The 22,340-nt window shown below is 39.7% G+C and overlaps 1 protein-coding gene across 1 annotated transcript; it reads right to left on the minus strand.

Moving 5' to 3' along the window:
* Positions 1–1,768: 1,768 nt before the first annotated feature.
* fancd2 (FA complementation group D2) lies at positions 1,769–22,238 on the minus strand. The gene is made up of 44 exons (XM_030052654.1): positions 22,039–22,238; positions 21,717–21,783; positions 20,886–21,020; positions 20,707–20,774; positions 20,491–20,597; positions 20,272–20,332; positions 20,100–20,152; positions 19,909–19,987; positions 19,581–19,705; positions 19,367–19,454; positions 19,150–19,254; positions 18,947–19,047; positions 18,719–18,830; positions 17,775–17,810; positions 17,132–17,278; positions 16,872–17,006; positions 16,614–16,745; positions 16,304–16,411; positions 15,980–16,089; positions 15,828–15,882; positions 14,818–14,937; positions 14,556–14,629; positions 13,875–14,021; positions 13,347–13,447; positions 13,141–13,256; positions 12,932–13,040; positions 12,707–12,805; positions 12,381–12,469; positions 12,139–12,294; positions 11,164–11,280; positions 10,306–10,434; positions 10,089–10,207; positions 9,830–9,940; positions 9,248–9,378; positions 9,066–9,165; positions 7,841–7,963; positions 7,465–7,558; positions 6,871–6,942; positions 6,511–6,549; positions 6,339–6,413; positions 5,552–5,626; positions 3,232–3,378; positions 2,803–2,904; positions 1,769–2,071 (listed from the first exon to the last, which is right to left on the minus strand). Exons 2-44 carry the CDS (start codon positions 21,781–21,783, stop codon positions 1,988–1,990), a joined length of 4,353 nt encoding a protein of 1,450 aa, XP_029908514.1. The 5' UTR covers positions 22,039–22,238; the 3' UTR covers positions 1,769–1,987.
* Positions 22,239–22,340: the final 102 nt, after the last annotated feature.

The following is a 22,340-nucleotide window of genomic DNA, read 5'->3' on the forward strand; positions in this document are numbered from 1 at the left end:
ACAATGCCAAGCGTCGGATGGAGTGGTGTAAAGCACCCCATCATTGGACTCTGGAGCAGTGGAAACGTGTTCTATGGAATGACCAATCATGCTTCTCTATGGTAGTCTGATGGATCAGTCCAGGTTTGGTGTATGCCAGGAGAACATTCCCTGCCTGACTGCACTGTGCCAAGTGTAAAGTTTGGTGGAGGAGGGATAACGCTATGAGCTTGTTTTTCTGGGGTCAGTCTCGGCCCCTTAGTTCCAGTGAAGGGAAATCTTAATGCTTCAGCTCACCAAAACATTTTGGACAATTCTCTGCTTCCAACTTTGTGGGAACAGTTTGGGGAAGGCCCTTTTCTGTCCCAGCATGAATGAGCCCCAATACACAAAGCAAGCTCCATAAAAACATGGTTGGGCAAGTTTGGTGTGGAACAACTTGACCGGCCCACACAGAGACCTGACCTCAACCCCATCCAATACCTTTGGGATGAACTAGAATGGAGACTGTAAGTCAGGCCCTCTCATCCAACATCAGCGTCTGACCTCACAAATGCTCTTCTGGATGAATGGGCAGAAATTCCCACAGACACACTCCAAAATCTTGTAGAAACCCTTCCCAGAAGAGTGGAAGCTGTTATAGCTGCAAAGGGGGACCCGACTCCATATTAATGCCTATGGATTTAGAATAGGATATCATAAAAGCTCCTGTAGGTGTCCCAATACTTTTGTCTATATACTACCATATTTCACCAATTAATCACCCAGACGTTTAGTACGCAAAATCAACTTGGACCCCAGGAGTTTGAAAGAATGAGGCGGCTATTCGCTGCAGGCCTTTATTTATTTTTACACAGACCTGCACCAGGCCATTATTGTGATGACAGTTACTGTCCAACATATTTTTTAGTACAAAAGTACTAACAATATGGTACAATACGTGACACGGTTTTTCTAACGTTAGCTAGCTCTCTTATTTTGACAGAAAACGCCCAGTGCCGCACAGTTATTGTGCGGATAATTGTTTACTTCTGCAAAAATAAGGTGAATAGCCTTCTTTTGGGTTTACCTCAATATAATGCAAATAATCGCCCCAGCGTTTATTCAGGTGGCCATTTAATACGCAAAATGGGTGCAGACCCCAGGCATTTAAAAGAACCAGGCGGCTATTTGCGGCCCGGCGATTAATTGGTGAAATACGGTATATGTACACTCTGATTTATAAATACCAATTTTTGCATGGAAAGTAGAATATATATTTAAAGCTGTTTTATTTGTGCAAAGTTTATACATGAGGCCCCAGAATATTCAGAATAGAGCAGCGATGAGATCCTTCACCTTCATTTTGAACCTCACTGATCAATGCTTTTCTCTTTTTATGTGGGTAATCAGTAATAGAGATCCCCAAGTTTTTGTCCTGTGATGTCCTTTTCCCAGGCTTCACTAGTTTTGGGTATATTTAGAAAACAAATGCAGTGAATAATCTTTAAGATGCCATAATATTTACATTATCTTTTAATTTTTAATATATATCTTTAGATGCATGTACTCCTGCAAAAGCTAAAAAGGCTGTTTTTATAAGCCACCTCCCGTTCATTACATATAAATACAAGGTGAACTGGGATAATCTCTTCTAGTTTTCATTCCATTCATTTTTTTTCAAGATGTCATCAAAAATACATTTACTCCATTTTCCAACAATTTCTCAAATATACTGTATATTTTCAGATTTGATTGTTAGAAAAACAAAAGGGACTTTGGTCAGAACACAAATTATGTTGAAAACACGTGATTATTAGGCATACTTTATTTCTAAAATAAACAATAAAACCGCTTGAAGTACATAAACACACCATTTGACATTTTTAATACATGCTTGCAGATGTACTAATAAGCAACACAGGAATAAAAGAAAAGTAATAAAATGCTGGTACTGCTGATCTTTTACGTTCCCATTGTGAATTGAAAAGCATACTTTGACAGTTTATTCTTCTCAAGAAAAAGATTGCTAGTCAGACTCATCTGAGTTATCATCGTCTTGATCCTTGTCTTCCTCTCCTTTAACTTTCTTACTTCCTTCAGAATCACTCTCCTGGGCCAGAAAAAAGCACAAATCAGACATTAGGCAACTTTGAGCTTCACAAAGCACTAAAGGAGTACTGAGAAGTGGAAAAGAGCCAAAAGAGCCTGAGGTCCTTGAACCAGCACCAGTAATAAATGACAGTTTCTCTGTTAACTGTATCAGCCAGTAATTATTTGCTTCCAACAGAACATTTCATGTTATCTTATCAGTCCACAGCTGCCCTCCAAAGTTTTCAACTGCCTGTTAACTCACATGTTGCATGATTCAAACTTCTCAAATCAATGAGACTTGGCACAGTGAAAGGAGGGGGCTACTGAAATAACCTTATTGAAATAGCCTTGAAATATCATTATGGTAATAATATTGTCTAAAATTTTGTCTAAAATTTTGCTGGAGCCTTCCCTCTTGCCAACCTTTCAAGCTGATGTCATTACTCATTATATGGTCATTCTATCTCCTTCTGTCCTTTATTTTATTCATACCCTCTGTGATGTTATAAATGAAGTTGCAAAATGGTGATTTCTTTTTAGCAGTCTTGGGAGTTTTTTTTTTTTTTTTTTTTTTAGCCCCTTATAACGTTTTTAGTCCATTTCCATTTGTAATTGTTGGCAGTCAGTGCAGATTGTGCGAACATTTTCCTATGATCCACAACTCCATATAAACACTGAAACATATAGTAAATAGCAAAATTGTATCAGATGTTAATATATTTAATTTGGAATTCTCAAAACGGCACGTACCTCATCATCTGTCTGTTCCTCAGGCGGCTCTGAAGCATCCTCTCCCTCTTCCTCCTCCTCATCCTCCTTCTCCTCACCTTCTTGAGAAAGAATCTCCTGACCCTGCAGCACAGAGATATCGGGCTTTTAAGTCCATGGCTCAAAAATGAACAGGCTGACATAGACACAGATTGAGCTGGAAATTTTCGAGGAACTACTTGATTCGTAAATTTACAAGGACTGACACACACAGATGCACGCACACACAGACACACGCACACACAGACGCACGCACACAGACGCACACACAGACGCGCACACACACACACACACACACACACACACACACACACACACACACACACACACACACACACACACACACACACACACACACACACATACACAAACATAAATTCTGTGAGGATAATCATATGGCAAATATTGTACCTTCAGGTCACGATTTTTCAGGTTGCCCATCCAAAACGCCTCCTGACAGTTGTTGAGTGTCAACATGACCTTCACTCTGTAAACAAACTGCTCGAGGCTCTTCTTCAAGGCTGGCACGTGGTTGGTCAAACTTGTATCCTGATGAATCTAAGTGCCAAAGCAGAACAAAGAAATGGGCTATTTACAACAAGGCTGGGATTTCCATGGGATTTCCATGCTTCTTACTTGTTTTTCATCTTCTGGTCAGTGCTGCTAGGGGCTGAGCAATTTTACAATCAACTCTGCTGGGTCACTTTATAGGATGATGCTCCACATTCTCAGGAGGGTGCATGTGTTTTCTTATGCTATGTAATTTTCTAAGATATTATGCTAGTTCAACATGTCAAATTTTTACTAAAAGTTACTTATTTCCACACTCCATTACCAAATTGTTTCATATCAGGAGATGCATACATTTTCATGACTGTACCTGAAATGGGACATGAGATACGTATGTACATCCAAATTCTAGACACTTTTTAAAAGTCCCCCTCCAGCCTTTGATTAAACCTCTAAAAATCATCTCTATTAATCAACATTACATAGGCATTTTTTCCATGAAAAAACACCCCTTCATGCTTTAAAATGGTTTAGGTATAATGCTACACCTTGCTCTCTTTAAGTATCCGCAGCTTTATGAATATGCAAAGTCCCCGCCCTCCCCGGCCTTTTTAGTGAAACTCTACACTAATATTGTTCACGTGCAGTAGCCATTTCAAGTTGATCTTGTTGAATTTTGGAAAATAAAGCAGTGAAGTGACTGACAAGACTAGTGCTCATGATATAATAAGGTAAGGTAATTTTTATTTCACGTCATACACCAAAAAAAAAAAAAAAAAAAAAAAAAGGTGCCCAGCCCATGGAAAGCACCATGCAGTCAGTTGACAAGACTGGTTTAGGTTTATGATGGCATGAATCTGGACTGTCTGAATTCAGGTTTTTGATTTTGTCCATGGCATACTGCAGTATCAACGTGGAAAAACTGAGCCTTAGCGTTGACTGTTGATTTCCTTCCTGATATGTCTTGATGCAAATGAAAACAGCACATGAACATGTTACCATTTATTCTGTGGCCACTGAGCCTGCATCTCTATCACTGTAGCAAGTTTTGGTAAAGTTGGCAGGTTGGTTATATCTGAAGTGGAACTGAGCTCTCTGGTGCCCCCATGTTGTTGACAGGGTCAGTAATGGAGAGTTTACCTTTTCTTATGACTGCTGATAGGTGCACATACTGGTGGTGTTTCATTAAATCCTATCAGTTAAGACTTTCCAAAAACAAATTCATTCATGTTGGAATTCTGAGACTTTTTGAGATATCCTTCTGACATACAAACAGACTGATGGGGCAAAAACACCACCCCAGTCCAACCCCACTGACCAAATACATGAAGTGAAAATAGGTTTAGTGGTAGCTAAAACATTGCATGTACTTTGATCCAACAACAATTATTATTTATTTCTATAACTTCTCAAATATTTGGTGCAATTATCATAGTTTCGAAAGATGTCGAAATGATCATGATTTGTCTAAACTTTAGATGTGCATAAGATGTCCAAAGTAACCATGTCATGAAGACATTACACCTTATTACTAGTGCAGTGATATTTACACACAAATAACAATGATAAAAGTAACAAACTATGCAAACTCAGTCAGGAAACTTCAGCTGGCTGCAGTCCCCTGGTCTGCATCAGCAGTATGATGACCATCCATCACCAATCACGCACATGCATGCTACAAATATTCTGCTGTTTGTAACCCCCTCCCCAGCCCAGCTGCATAATGTCTACATCTTCTTCTGCAGCAACCAGTGTTCACAAGAGTTCATGAAAGTAGATTTATTCACCACCTAAACAAAAATGTGCACCTGTGATTCTTATTTAATAAATTCTTTTAAGTGTTTGTTTCCTTACTAACTTTCTTCATTTTGACTTAAGAGAAGTACTACGGGTGAGCTTTAATGGTTATGGCACTTAAGCTACCTTTGAAAAGTCATCATGGAGCTACTATTTTATTCACCCACTGCTGCCTCATCTACATAATGCCTAGAACTTCTTTCATGTACTGTAAAGAGGATTTTATGCACTGAACTGGAATCTTTAACACCACTGTGTACACGGAGCACATAAAAGCAGATCTATCCAGATCTATACAAAAAGTATATTACCCTGTCCTTGTGATTCATATTTAATATATCTTTTCAATTGAAGACATGAACTGAAATACAAATTTATAGAAATACTAGGGGATTAGCTACAAGCATTAAGGTGTTGTAGATACCTTAGAATGTCCACACATATGATGGAGCTGCCTGGTGCTGAGCTGGAAGGTCTTCAGCAAGCTCTGGACATCCTCCTGACAAAGAACACACACAGTCAGCCAGTCAGTTTGTACTTGTTTACAAAATACGACAGGATGTTTTTGTATGGTTCCACAGTCTCATGCAACACTGGTTGATTGATTGGATTGTTAAGGGCAGTGAAAACAGGAAAAGAAAACAGAAGCAATCATTTATGAAACATGATGTGAATTATTTTGGTCATAAATAAATAAAATGCTTTATATGTATTGTAGGATTTCTTAAGGTTTTTCTACATGGTGGATTTTTGCAGATTTTCTCAACACAATGATCTTCTCAAGGTGTAGAGTTTGTGCAAATACAGTACGTATGACAAATTATGCAAAACTATTTGCTTATCATTGAGAAGATTAGCACTATAGGATTGTGTGAGTGGCTGACTTGATTGACTTGTATTTGAAAATGAGAAAAAGGAAAATGATCATGGAAAAAATGTGGCTACATGTGGAATGTAGAAGCTTCCTAGTTTTATTTTCAACTGCAGAATGACACCCAGCTTAATAAGAAGTTTACCTGATGTTTGCATTGGTTGGACCACAGGCAAATGCAGGTAAGAATGTACAGTAATTCATAAGAGATTAGATTTGTAGCACACTGAAAACTCATTGAGCCATTTGACTTAGCTCATTAATTACATTTTTCAGCAACCAAAAAGCCAGGTTTGCCCAGTGTAGTTGTAGTGTTGATGAAAAAATATGTGGTTTGTACCTTGTGCCTTTTGAAACTGTAGTCCAGCAGTGGCATCCCTAGCTTCAGGAAAGACTCAAGGAAAAGGCGGCCATACTACCAATAAAAACAGTACACACAGTTAATACACGCAGTTAATCACAGCAGGTACAACCGAACATGTAATCTGTGTTGGCATCCCTTGCCAACTCACCTTAAGGCACACATTGAGCACTAGCCTTGTGTCAAACACCTGCAAGGAGAGGGAGAGGACATGTTGGTGAGCACATGCACGATAACATAAATACACCCACCACAATGGAGTCAGCAGATGTGCTGATTTCACCAAGATGTGTAGAAATAAATACGAACCAGAATGATAATATGCTGTGAGTTACTACATAATGATTGTTTTTAAAGTACCCTGTGTATTTTTCTCCATCTGTTACCCAGAGCAAATGGATTACCTCATCACTGAGCACTGGCCTGATAGTTAGCTGGATGGATTAGGTTAATAGTCATGGTCACTTAAACAGTCATTCACAGCTTTTTGTCGTACTAACAGCTGATGTACCTTGACTAGGCTGATCAGGATGTGGAAGTCTCTGACAGCCAGCTTCCACGTCAGCAGCTTTTCACTCTGAGCCTGGAATTGGGAAAAGTGAGATTTCTCAAATAAATAATAAAAACACAAACAATATCAGTTCACTTATATGACAGACCTGGGAACAGAGATTGTTAAGGAGAATCAAATTTCTATAAAATAGTGAGATTTCTCAAATAAATAACAAAAACACAAACAATATCAGTTCACTTGTATGACAGACTTGGCAACAGAGATTGTTGAGGAGAATCAAATTTCCATAAAATATTAATGTACTGAAATTCAAAACCATGCTTGAAATAGGCATTCACATTGCATACACATCCAAAATTTCTAATTCTAATCTAATATTTACTGTTTTCTCTCATTTCTAGTCATATCTTCAGTCAAAATGTTTTTATCTTCCATATACCAAAAGAAAGTAACAAAATGTACATACAATATATTTTTGAATCCGCACTTTTTAATTTATGTTGGTAGAGGGACTGGTTCTATAGCTCTGCTTAAATAAGGGTCAACTGTACAGGGCGCCTTCACCCTATAGTGAGATTTCTAATGGTTTACCTCAGTGCTGTCACTGTTTCTGCCAGCAGGAATCTTCCTGACAGCTTTCTCCAGCTCTGACATCATCCCTTTGTAGAATACAAGGAACGTATGCCTGATGAATCAGACAAAATGAGAGGGAGAGTGAAAAATAAAATAGCAAGAATAAAACTGAATTGGTTCATTACCATGATTATAGTTAAACTGGCAAAGTGGCTTGATACAAAGTGCAGCCAAGTAATGATGGCATCACTGGACCACACTTTGATCAATCAAATTGCTTGGACAAAACTACTATTGTACAATCATTGATAAGCTCTCTCTCAACCTTCCATTCCATTCAAACATAAGTAGAGACAGAGGCTGATGCAGATCTGATCCTCGATGGGGGATCTACCTGCTGAGAGTGGGCCAGGTTGTGGAGCTGTCATCTTTGGCTGCATTGAGGAGCTCAGGGATTCCTTCTCCAGCTATTTCCTCTACCGCCTTCAGGACATCATCAGCATGCTCCAGGTAGATGCTACAGACAAAGGAGAGGAGAAAAAAAAGATAGACATTACAATTAAGAATTTCAGTTGTTTGTTCACAAATACAGAAACAATGTTCATGATGATAAAAGGTGTTCACTGTCAGCTATGTATGCACTTATGTATGTGTAAGCACTTTCTTGGTGCAGGGTGGAGGGATGTGGGGGTGTGCATGACTGAAACAAGACCAATTCAGCTTAAGAAACTTTACCTGTTAACACCAAAGTGCTGTGGCAACAATCGTGTAATTAAGAGAATCACAAAGCAAAATATTTAATCTATGTGTTGACATGTACTGCAATAAGAAATCCCTGAGTTAATTCAATTCAATACAAAAGCTTTAGTGGAATGAATGTTACAAAAACAATTTTGCAAAGACATTAGAGTACAATTTGACAACTAATTCTTGGTATGTGGATATACAGTGCTCCCAGCTCAAGTTGGTTAGTGCTTGTCTGACTGATTTCTACCATGCTGGCTAGTATGCAAGTGCACACTACATTCTTTAGGCAGGGCTACTGAGGTTCTGTGAGGCTGGCCTTAAGTACAGCACACTGCAAAAAGTGTTACACACAAATGTACAAATAAACAAACACAGAACCCAGCTCTTGTGGAGGTGCTCCTCCTGGGTACTGGATTAGCTGAGGATTGATTTATACTGTAAGTAATGTCTTAGATTTTACTTTTAATCAATTTTACATTACTTAGCAAGTGCTCTGCATCATCAGTAAGCCGTTAACCCCTTCAACACAAAGAGGAAACTGCAGAACTTTTGCTGTTGATATGATGAGAAAGCCAGCTTGAGGCCAGTTTTGTATAGGATATTGTGATGAAGGAACTAAAAACATTACAGCATTCCCTGCAGTCACAGTTATGTCCAGGGCACTCAAAAAACCCCTCAAATGATATTTTATATTTGGATGAATGGCTGTAATTCTACAAATAATTTTACGTCCTAGAACTTGATATATTTCTTCCATTAATTGATTTGGTGTAAATGCCATATAGAAGCATTTTATCAGCTCTCCAGCAATTCTGCATGGATCTTTTCATTCCCGTTTCTGTGTCAGAGAGCCATTTGTTACCGAGACACACCTAAGGAGAGTTTTAAGTCCTTCATTGAATTTGTTCCCTCGCTCCTTCTCCCCGCTGGCAGTCACCCACTCTTGGCTCAGGAAACGCCGTGCAAGGGATGCTAGGGAGAGAAATCAATCAATTACCATCACAGTCCACTGGAGAGCAGACAAATGGATTTGATGGATTTGTGTCAGACTGACCAGTCTGCTCCCTGTAGGCAGCAGGGTTCCCTCCTTTCTCCGACACAGTGGACAGAAGCCGTGAGAGACACAGGGCTGTGCTGAGATTTGGCATGGTGCTACGGAAATTCAGAAGGTACTCAAAGCTGTGCCTAAATGAAGAGAAAGGAAAAAAGTATCTTAACTTCAGTGATCACACTAAAATGCAAGGCAGGGATGTGCTGTATGTTATTAGACATTCTGGTATTTATGTTTCTAAAACCAGTGTTTCCTTCAGAGCTTTATGCAGATGTGGATGCAGTGACTCATTCCAGGTTAGTTCCAGTTACACTTTACAAATGGCAGTTATTTGTATGTTTACTTATTTGGGGAACTGTAATGGATTTCATAATTTCTAACAGCTGTTTTTTTTGTGGCAGGCAGAGAAATTGGGACATTACATTTAATTTTTTTCCAGCTCTGGGGCTATTTTCCAGCTATGTAGGGCCACCACAGCTAAATGAATGAAGAAACAAAACAAAACTAAAACTAAAAACAAAACACTAAAACACAACTGCTATGGCACTCCACTCTCTTCTCTTGCTGTAAACCTTCACCACCCACTTTACAAGATGCTCCAAGGCCAACTCAGCTCCTCCTTGTTTAAGTCGTCCTGCCAAAACAGCCAGAGCCTTCTTCAATAAGCTTCGCTGACCCGGCTGGGAAAATCCAGACCTAACACACACACACACACACACAGACAGACACACACACACACACACCAGGAAAAAAGGCACTGACACTTTCAAAAGATCTACTGCAGTGATGTTATAGAGGATTAAGAGGTTTAATGTTGAGTTAAAGTGGTGTCGCTCCTCCTTACCAGCTGAAGGTGGTATTAACGACCTGCAGCAGCAGCTGGTAGGCCAAAGACAGAAGCTGGTACTCCTGAATATCTGTGGCAGGGCCATCTACCATGCCGCCATTCTCAGACAACAGAGTCTGTAAAAACACACAAATGTAAACAAGTGCAGCAGCAATAATTCATAGTTGGAAGAAAAATGCAGCTTTTCCTAGCTAGAGTGTGTTTATGTTTTTACCTGAAAGTGGTTGTGGCAGTTCTCCAAGTGTGAGCAGAGGGCAGGCAGCAGCTGGACACAGCAGGAGGCAATATCCTTTGAGCTACTCTGCTGCAAGTGGGAGAAGCCCACACTCTTGTCAGCCCTTCCCTGCACAAGAAAAATATGTCATTTTGTGTGTGTATGCACTCACTCTCACTCACTCACTCACTCACTCACTCACTCACTCACTCACTCACTCACTCACTCACTCACTCACTCACTCACTCACTCACTCACTCACTCACTCACTCACTCACTCACTCACTCACTCACTCACTCACTCACTCACTCACTCACTCACTCACACACACACACACACACACACACACACACACACACACACACACACACACACACAGGTATTGCAGTTTTTTTGGGGGGAGGTTCAACACAAAATATTCTTTGAGCAGCTAAAAAACATGACAGTCTACTAGGCCACAATCTCTTGATGGCTGAAGATTAATATTTACAGCAGTGAATATCACGACATGTTAAATAACGGTGGATCTATAACAATCTAAAATATGTACCCATGTATCAGGACCAAACAAGCTCTTTTTTACATCTTTTGTCAAAGATTTTGGGCAGAGTCCATTCTTCCCTTGAAGTAGTGGAAGATGGTGTTATATGATTAAAGTGGAAGGTGACACACTTTCCCAATCATCCTGTATATACATACCACCTGTGTATTCTAAGGATTTTAAACCTGACGAAGGCCCCAGTGGTCTGAAACGTTATCTGTTTACACAATGAAGTTACCATATGGCAAAGTATGCAGCTTCTTACGTAGATATGAGTGTGATCACCTGTTAAAATAACCATAGTTTGTCTCTGTACCTTGAGGAAAGGGGCTCTCTTGGCAGGGGCAGCTGTGAGACTGAACTCCAGCTTGCGAAGCATATCCTCAAGCAGGAAGACTAGCTCTGCAGGACCCAGCAGCACTTCCTCACGAACCTGAATTATTACCACAGCAATGTTACATGACATGTGGAATCACCTGTAAGCTACACACATGTGGTGCACAAGGTTGGAATGATTCAACAGATTGAAGGATAGTTACAGTTATTTTCAACCTGGGCCTTTATTTTCCTTGCAGGGTTACATATTCACTGGTCATCTAATTCATAGACTTTGCAAAGACTTTAAAGGTCTTGGTTAGTGAAATTCCAAGGTTCAGAACTGGCATGTTTTAGGGTAAGGCGTGACATTGGCCAAAATAAAGACAGCCTTATTTCTTACTCATGATCTTGTCAAGTAATCCTGTTGAAATCCTTCACTTTCACTGCTGCTGTATCAACAAAATATCCATCAAACACTTTTCTCAGAATGCTCAGGGTTTATCCTGGGACAGAGTTGAGGCATGCTGATGAAATGGGGTTCTATATTTTAAAAAAGGAATCACACACTTTCAGTACTATCTGTTCATTTTCACAAAGGTTACAGGCTATCATTTACCATTTTCTCAGCTGCATCTAAAATGTGATTGAAACAAACACTGTCAACAGAGTAACACTAACAATGCAGTTTTTTACACTTTTAAATATGTGTTGAGGAAAATAAGGGCCCAGGTTTCAAATGGCCTAAATTACCCATTTATTAAAATGGATCCTCTACACTGGCATTAATGACATTGATTGTTACAACAATTTACATTAGTTGTAATGCCTCTGCTGGTAAAAGCACTCTCAGTGCCCAGAGATGGTTGTGTGGTTAATTTCCCACAGATCTGAAGATCTGAATCCAATGTGAAAGGTGTGAGTGAACTTTTTCAGAGGAGAAAAAACAACCTATCTGAATATTTTGTAACCTAACCTTGGTGTGGAGTTCACTGTCCAGCAGTGATCGAGAGAGCAAGCCGCACTGCAGCACGCTGAGCACTTCCATGTCTAACTCTCTGAAAAAAGGTTGGTAGGACACCAGACTGACGCCTTGCCGCACCTCCTTCTCCTTCTCCTTCTCTGGCTGCTCCTGCAGCAACACAATACAAGAAAAAAAAATCAGCTTTTGGCTAAATTGCATGAACTTTACAAAACAGCTTTCTATAAGACATTTACCTGCTGAGTTTCATCTGCCTCAGTCCCCTCCTCAAGAACGGAATCTGACAAGCTCTTTTGAGGAGCTTTCCTCTTCTTTCCTGTACCATCTTAATATTCATAGTGAGTTAGAAAACCATATTCTTATTCAGAATATTCACTCATTGACATCCATGTTCGTAAGCAAATACATTCTTGTTATGAAACTAAACTGCAAACTCTGATGGATGCTCACAGTGGTGCAGTGTATCAACATTTTTTTGTAATGAAAATGCAAATGTGTTCTAAAACAGCCATGTAGCTGTTTGCAAAAGAAATTTCAGTGTGTTTTTCTTGGGTCTAGTTACCTTTCTTTGTCTTATGTACAGGAGCAGCAGAGCTATGTACAACTCCCTCTGTACTCTCTCCATCAAAGTTAGCCAGAGGTGGAATATAGCCAGGGGTTCCTGAAACACAAAAAGGAGACAGCAACAATGTGTGATTTTAAAAGCTTCAGCAGTATGGATACTGCAGGGCATGATTGTGAAAATGCAGCATTTCAATAACCTCCTAGTGTTTTAGTTCAAAAATACCTGCCAAAGCTCTCTCCAACAGTGTCTGGAGATAGGTGATGTTCTGTAGGCGTGTCATTACTTTGATCTTCATCTCAGTTTCCTTTTGTCTACAGAATGCATTTACAACCTGTATAACACAGCACACAAGCAGCACACTTCAGTGACAGATCTCTTGTTACCGTTCAAACTATAATCACAATTTAAATTTAAAATGATTATGCAATTACCTCTCTGAGCCAGTTGATGGTGTGGAAGAGCAAAGAACAGAGGAACTCCCGCTCAGCTTTTGACAGGCTGTCTACTTTCTCTATTATGTCCATGTCAGTTATGACCAGAGGGCAGCCTGGGACATGGCCAACATACACACACAAAAATTATTTCACAGCAACAGCAATGAGAACAAAATGTTGTGAGGACTCTGTAACTTACTCACCCAGCAGTGCATCTATCTCCTCCAGATCTCCCTGGTGCTGCTTCTCCTCACACAGCCTCAGGAGCCGGAAAAATGGAGAAAGACAGAGAGGAGACACTCGCCTGCCACACAAAATACAGAAAGTGAAACATATCTAAAACCTCTTAGATTTAAAACACATTTATAAACAATAAATTAAAACTGTTCATCTTAAAGTACTGCAAGTGAAATACGTAACTGATTAACTCTGAAACCAAAACGTGTGGCTGCCACATAAAACTTCCTTTAATTAAAAATTAGTGTTATTATTAAAAAATAACAAAACATAAAAAAACAGCTTCTCCAAAATAGATATTAAAAAAACTCAAACAGAAGTAAAGAAAATATACAAAAATATATATAATTATTAAAAAGGTGAAAGTAGCAATTTTAAAATATTTTGAAAAGAAGGGTAATTGTGTGGCAGCAACATGTTTAAGTTTTACAAGGTTAAATATTTTATAGTCATCTATGGTCACTGCCTGAAAAGGTGAGGGTGGGGAGACTGACTTGTGTGCCTTCTCAGTCTGACTCCACGTCTCCCCTTTGTGCTGCTGGCTGTCACGGGCTAACAGAGGCAGCAGGTTGACGGCAATGCCTCCCTGACCCTCGTCCTCATCCAGATTGTACATCACACGGGCAGGAAAGAGGAAGGAGCTGGGACACATAGACAGGAGGGTTTAGTTACAATCATTACAGGGGTTAAATTTAGGTACAGCTCAGCCAGGAAAAGATAACTTTCCCGCTTACCGCTCATGTAATTTATCCATCCAAATAATTTTTGTGTGATATGGCAAGGTTTCCAGTCTCCACTGATCTCAGTGGGGTTCAATGTGGATTGTTTTGTGGGGCTCCAGTTTGTACTTGGTAGATCACATGGATATAGTTTGCCAAGGACAGGAGTTTGACAGGAAATGGCTCCCAAAGAAACTCTTAGCCCTCGAGGGTTGTGAATTACATGTTATGGTTTTTGTAAATAACATTTTTAATGTTTAAATTTCTGACATTTTAAGCCCACCAAACAATACCCATCCACACCCATTGTATTGTGGTGCCAGGAGAGAGGAAAGATCATGGCAGACTGGAGACCAAATTACATACAAAAACTATCTTGATGGACAGACTGAATGAGAGGCAAGTGGAAAAATATCCATTTGTATTTTGGATTAACTCTTCCTGTGAGCCACTGACCCTGTTATGTCTGGCCCCAGATCCACCACAAAGTCGTTCTGGAAGTCATCTAGAACATTCCTCCCGATCCACTCCTGTTGGCCAGAGGAAGAAAACACGGTCAAAATGCTTAATCATGCAGCAGTTGCATCTTGCAAAGCTGGCAGTGTGTCAATACTGATATCTACACATTACATTAAAAAGGCCAGCTATCAGGCAGCCATAAATCAAACAGATAAAGGAGCTGTTTAGGTAAGAGGGTACAGGTTAGTTTCAGACACACCTGCACCTTCGGGTCCAAGGTAGAGCTTAGGATCAGGTTGGCTAGTTCGTCATAGTACAGAGCTGCAGCCTCAGGAGAGCTTTTACTGCACGACTGTACCAACTCCAATAGGGCTACCACCTGCAGAAATAACAATAATCCATAGACATTCAAAAATATCTACTAATGAGAAACCTCAAGTCATAATCATAAAGTTTCAGGATGTGAGATGCGTCACACAGGTTCACCAATTGAAAGGTGGTCTCTCTCCTTGATACACCACCCTGTTACTACATATACACCAGTGGGCATTAAAGGCCAATACCAATATTTTTCTAGTTTCCTCCCATTATAACCAACTCACATTGACATATTGATACAAATATGCATTTTTCTAAGAATCATAGTGAAAATGCACAAATGCACAAATAGGTTTGCTTTCCAAGCAAACCTATTTCTGATAATTAGGGCCCAGGTTAGTTTTACTCTGTGGCTGATTTGACAGTTGTATTAAGAGACACACTACTCGAAAAAAAGGTCACTAAAATATCAGTTTCAGAATTGGCCAAATACCAGCAATCACAGTACTGGATTGATACATGCATAGCATGTAAAGTTGATATCGGCCAATATCGATAATCTGCCAATATAACAGTATATCCATGCCTGTTACCCTGGATATCTGAGGTGAATCTATGAACATTACAAGGTTATAACAGAGGTTACATTTGGCAACTTACTGTTACAAACCATTGGTGTACACCAAAACAAAAACAAAAACAAGACTTAGTGAAAAAAATCCAACTTACCTAAAAACTAACTATTTTTAATTAGGTGAAATATTTGGGGTTTTTGTCTTTCTGGGCAAAGAATTTGGTAAATCTTTCACTAAAAGCATAAAGTAAGAATTCATGATTTCTTCCTGTAATACACAATACCTGTTGAAATTATGTATAGTACCCCGTCTGGGTTTCTATCATTATATCTTTGAAGAAAACTTTGCCAATTTTTTTTTTTTTTTTTAATCTCACCTGTCTGTGTGTCTCCTGGGATAATGTCCCACTCTGTGAACTATCTCCTTTAGGCCTTGGCGGTGGAAATAGAGATAAGAAAGAAACTTAGTGAATGCACATGAAAAAATCCTGCTTGTCCACCTGCCCCTAACTCCTGGATGTGCTCCTACCTGTGGGCCCCCATGCTTCCCACCACCATGACAGCACCAATGATGCCAATGCGCTTGTACTTGGGCACAGTGCTGGAGAGCTGTTTGCGGATCACTATGTGTAGGTCATCCTGAGGGAGGAGGACAGAGAGAAAAATGATACTTTTCTTTACAGCTGATTTTTTTACTTCACTGGTTCATGAGACATGGGTTTTTTGTCTCTTGCAATTGTCTGTAATGTTGCTATTATTCTGATGCTATTGTTTTGCTTTTTTGCTATTGTATTAGTATTGTATTGTAAGAAAAGTGCTCTATAAAAAAAAACAATTATATTACAATTATTACCTGGATGTGAGTGCCTTGCTGCTGTTGTCCAAAGGCCAGTCTGCTGAGCAGGTGAAAGAGCTTTCGGATCTGCTGCGGTGTGAGGTTGTCCATGTAGTCCAGGATTCCCTGTATCAAATGTTGTCAGCTTAACAACAGCATAGCTAGAAGAGGAAAACACTGTACATTGCAATCATGACCGTTTAGTTCTGCTATCAAAAGCTGTTGGCACATATTCCGCTCAGAGACATGTGATACATTCATCTGTTGTTTTTATGTTTCTTCATTTAGCACTTATATAATTCTGTAGATACTGGGATCATCTCCTGACCTTGACAAAGACAGCATAAAGAGCCATTTCTGAGGGTTTGTCTGTAACAAGACCGCAGAGCAGCTCAAGAGCCACGTCCACCTCCCCACCCACACCGCTGCACACATGGGTCACAAGAGAGCCCACCACTTCCTATAAACCATGAAACACAGAAAGGACAGAGAGGTCCACAACTGCACTGCCTTCAAAAGCATTTTTTCAAAACATATAAACACAGATTTGCACTCATTAATATCAAAAAACAAATCCAGCACCCACCTGCTGGCAGTAGGAGTCGAAGGCAGTAAATGAGTTTCGGTACATGTGTCCGCCGAAAGGCACCGCACACGAGTCTGTGGAGCGCAGCAAACTCTGAGCCAGAGCCAGGATGGAGGGGAAATATCCTCGCATAACCTACAGTATAATCAGTAATCAATAAAATCATCACAGCATTACCACATGAAAACAATATTCTGCACAGTAATACCATCTTGACACAAGCTCCTGTCTTGATCTTGCATGTCTGAACCCTGACACACCTGAGAATAGTCCCTGAAGGTCTTCTGCAGCAAAGCCTCCTGAATCTGCCCCGTCCTCACTTTGGCCTTCAGCACTCTCTCAGCTCCGCGTCGGCTGTGGTTGGAGTTGGTGGAGTGGAGGATGAACAGCACCAGCAGATCCATTACCTGACACGGCAGAGCACAGACATTGTAGTCAAAAACGTGAAAAAAAAAAAAAAGAACACACACACACACACACACACACACACACACACACACACACACACAACTAAAGTCACGCTACTGCAGTTTCTTGATTCAGAAATGTCATTCTTTCTACGATTTTTCTTTTTAAGATGCCACTGTTCAATATAATGCAATCTGATAGTGGCGTGGTAATAAAGCTAGGTGCATCTCTAAAAAGTTAATGGCAAACACAATGATATATAAAATTCCACTAATACAGTCCAGTAATACATAAACAATGCAGACATATGTGCACTGAGACTGAACAACAGTATACTACCCATACCTAACTGGTTCCCAAACTTTAGCCAGACCTGGATATAATCAGATTAATATTCTGTATGTTTCTAGGTTTTGAAGACTAATGTAGAAACCTTGACCCAAGCTTCCTACAAATAAAAACAATACATAGAGAAACTGAGGAGATGAAATTCACCTTATGATTTTCTGCTTCCTCTACATTCTCTATTGCCTGTTGGAAAAAGATAAACAACACAAACAAGGTCATGTGAACAAAACTGAGACAGGTTGGAAGATTATACAGGTAGATGTAGCTTTTTCCTCTCCCTCATTTCCAGTGTTGAGTGCCACTATATGAAACAATGGCTCTTGGTATGACCTCACATGTGCCAGAATCTTACATAGAGCACATCAAAACACCCTCAAGATTAGTTAAGTCTGCAAGAGTGCTCCATTTCCTAATTGCTGGTGATGTAGCATGGTTAATCATTGTACAGAGGAAAATTTTCAAATAGTGGAGACATTCATGCTATTAAGTCTGACTCAAGATAAGATTACACTTACACAAGCACAATATTAATGGATGTTATATCAATATTGTGATATGGGACTAGATATTGTCTGGGATTTTTTGTGCTGTGATATGTCATAAGTGTTGTCTCTTTCTGATTTTAAAGGCTACATTTCACAATTTTCTGACTTTATTAGTCTGTTCTAGATGTTTTATTATTTGCCTCTACCTGCTAGGTCAAAACCACCTTACTAATCATTCTTTAGAAAAAGAAAAAGAAAAAAAAACACTTCTTATGAAAGCACCAATACTTATTGATTGATATCAAGGTATTTGGTCAAACGTATTATAATAATAAGTAATGTTTGATTTTGTCCATACTGCTGAGTACTATTCGAGAGACTTTCTGAGAGACTACATAAGTGGTTGAATCAATGCAAGAATGACAGATAACTTTAACAGTCCAATTAGGCAAGTCAAGTTCAGTGCACACTGCCTTTCAGGACATTGACAGGAGGTGGATTTATAGGGACAGTTACCCATTAGAGATACAGCATGAAAACCAAAAACACCAGTATGATTCTTAGATTAAAGGAGGTCTTTAAAAAAAAAGGTCTAATCCTTCCTACCTTGAGCCATGCCTCAGAAATGGTTTTCTGGAATCGCACTGCTGACTTGATGCCATCCAGTATCAAAGTAACACTGTCCTGGCTGCTGCCAGCTGCTGGAGTAGCAGAAGACCTGATCCAGAATAAGTCTCATTAGAGTGTATCATAAGGAAAGCCATTTCTTCAACTTGTTAGCGTGTTTCAAAGTGCATTCCCCACAATATGTATTGATGCTGAGGGCTGTCTTACACTGCTGCTCCTTTGCTCTTCATACGGCTGTGAGAGGCATGCAGCACTGGAGGGAGAACACACATCTCCAGTTCCAGCTTTTTATGAAGATCACACACCACCTACTCACAGGGAAACAAGTGTCAAGCTTCTTCATTTTAATATCATCATAGTTATTATCATAAAACATAAAGTGCTGTGTGGATATGACTTGGTGTTCTGACCTCATTGGCATCAGAGGCAGAGACAGAGTGCAGGATAAACTTGACCACCACAGGTAAGTCCTCCAGATGCACAGCGGCTAGCATGGCCATAACAGCTCCACGAACCTGAGATAACAGCCATTTATAAGGCACTATGCTAGAAAACACCTTCTAAATGTTTCACAACTCTCCACAAAGTGAGTGTGAGAGTATAAGAATGTGTGTGTACATGCACTACCTCAGTCAGTAATGAGGAACTGAGGTTTAAGCTAGAGAGTGCATCCAAGATGGGCACAGTCAGCTGAGTGTTTTCCTGAAGTAATGAGCTACAGAAAACAGAGAGAGGAAAATATGCTGATGTGAGTATTCTCAGCAAGTCAAAAACCACAGATCCTGCACCTTTTATATCTATGATGCAACTACAATTACTCAGCAGCAATATAATTACTCACTTCAGCTCCCTGGCTACATCATTGTGCTGGGAGTCCTCCAAAATCTCCGGCAGACTGGTGATGATGTCACGTTGAACCTCCACCGGTGCCACTGACACCAGCTGCATAAGCTTAGCTGCCAGTTCCTGCAAATCAAAGGCCACAGAGAGGGCAGAGATAAACAGCAGAGCCCCAGTTATTAGTAATGACATCACGGGGATAGGAACAGGAGAGTGACTAAAATACACTAAAAGTTATGGAGAAGATCAGCAGAAGTAAATATGCTTTTAAGAACTTAAATAGCAGCAACTGCATGTTGAGAAGAACCTATCATCATCAAAATTACTACCTTGCTGTCCATAACTCTGTCTTGCCATTTGAGCTGGTTTATAATGACACGAGGGATATTGAGTCCTCCATCTCCAGTACTGTAAGGAACAGACCAAGAAAAAAAGTTTATAAAAATAAGACAATAGAAAAAAAATATTTGGAAAAAAGACTGTCTGATACATAGTAAAATAAGCTCAACAAAATACTGACCAATTTAACATGAATTCGGGGAGTTTCTCAAACAAAACATTAATGACAAAAGTCTGCAAGAAAGAGGAAAGCAGAGTAAGTATTTTGTGTTAGAGTTGTAAGTGTGCTCTTGCAATCTGTATAGTACATATACACATGCAACAATTTTCAAACAATGTGGCATTAATCAAACCTGTAGCATCTCAATCCCCAACAGCATGCGCAGCAGACTCTCTTGGAATGAGCTGACAGAACTAAAACACATAAGAAAAAGGGGCTTGTGTTTCCATCTCCTACAGACTCCTGATATGAACTAGGGTTTTCTTTTTTCCCCACAAACTGAAAAACAACAACTGAGAGATGACTGATTGTATGGACCCCAACCTCTAATGACTGTGTGTCCCTCATTTACCTGGAGTCTTCATCAGGCAATCGTGGAACACATGGCAGCAGGCAGTTCCTAAACCTCTCAGGATCCTCAATATGAGTCTCAAGTCCATTAATGAATTCCTGGACAATCTGAGCAGTGAAATAGTGATGAAGCAGTTAGCTAGCTGTCACAGGGATCTGCCTCAAAAAAAGGAAAAAAAAAATCCAAAAATCTGTTGTCTTTAGTTTTAATACTCACACCAGGATACCTCGGACTCTTCTGTAGTTGTCGCTGTATCCTTTTTTGGAAAACGACTTGGTCAACAGCTAGCAGGAAAAAAAATAAAACACATCACATCAGTGATCATTTTAAGTGAAAGGCACACTTGTTCATTTGCTTTCTGGTTGTGTTTCAAAACTTGGGCTTAGTGTATTTACCGATCTCATTGGATGTGCCGCCTTCTCTCAAAGTAACACCTGCCTCTCGCAGAAAGGCAACAAATAGACTTTCATTAGTCTCATCTGGAGCAACTTCCCTGGCCTGGCGACCAGTGGTGCGACTCTTCTTTGCCTCTGGTGGAGTTAGAAAATAAACAAAAACAGAAGGTACATTTTAATCCTCCTGTTACCTTCAAATTTACTAACATTTTTTATCAGTTGAAGTCACCAGTTTGACCCCAGTAATTTTAACCTGAGGAAAGTCATTATAATAAAAATTGGTACACAAGTTCTTGATTCTGATATTTTATGTTAATGTATGGTTGTGTTGGGGGAAGGCCCTAAAGCAGAGGGAAGTTTTTGGTCGATTATAAATGCCATGTTATGGTTCCTAAGTGCCATCCAAAACAACCGAAGCAAATGTGTGTAAAAGGGTGATATTTCTAATGTTGTGTACAGCTTAAAAACAAACAAAAAAAAAAAAAAGCCTGGGGTCAAATAGACTCCAATGAAACACCTAAGGGTACCAAAGATGTACAGGACATTGAAAACATATCATCATTTTTATTTCATGTTTACCCAGTTGTTCCCATTAAATTAGGAAAGGTAACTAAATATGCAGCCAAAAACGATGTGACTCATATTTTTAGAGATGTTAAACTTTGCATGGCGTCAAACTGTCCCCAAAGATCATAGAGGGGTTAAAAAAAGAATTCAATGCAAATGAAGTGTCGGTTACTGTCAAGAGGTTGTCAACTGATATTTCGTGGTTACCGTTACTCACAAAAACTTGAACTTTTTTCTGTGGATGTAAGATACCATAAAACTTACTGGTGGTCGAGCTAGGTGCAGCACTGTCACCTTTATCCACAGACGAACGTCGCTTTTTCCGCATCATCTAAAAAGAAACGGAGACGTTTTCAATAGCATTAAGCCAAGCTAACACCCTGACGTAACGAGCTAACTTAGCTACCAGCTGTATTAACTGTTAACCTGGCTAGTTTAGCTGTTGTATAACTTATTAAAGGTCTATAGTAATGGGTATTACTTCTCCAAACCCACAGTCACAAAATAGAGCCGTACTTTCAAGATATATGTGGGTGTTAGGTTGTTAGCGGTCAAAATTGTTCATAGTGGCAAAAGTGAGACGTACTTTTCTCAAGAGGATCGGCACGAATACACAACACAAATTCTCGCGCCAACGTATTGGGCGTAATCAGTGAGCCGTGTCAATCTTTAGGGATCCTCTCAAAAGCGTCTGACTGTGTGTGCTAAACAGAAATGACAACAGAACTCCTCTTTATAAGTTTAGTGGAAGGCATAATCATTTTTATCTGTATGTGTTGGCTTTATGCGTCGCAATGAAGAATGCGTTACGTTTTAACGCCGCAGTTAAAAACGGCTCTTAATCGGAGCTTCTCCAAATCAAACATCACACTTGCAGACGGTCTCCAG

This window comes from Myripristis murdjan, chromosome 5 (genome assembly GCF_902150065.1).
Source record: "Myripristis murdjan chromosome 5, fMyrMur1.1, whole genome shotgun sequence".
Taxonomy (NCBI): domain Eukaryota; kingdom Metazoa; phylum Chordata; class Actinopteri; order Holocentriformes; family Holocentridae; genus Myripristis; species Myripristis murdjan.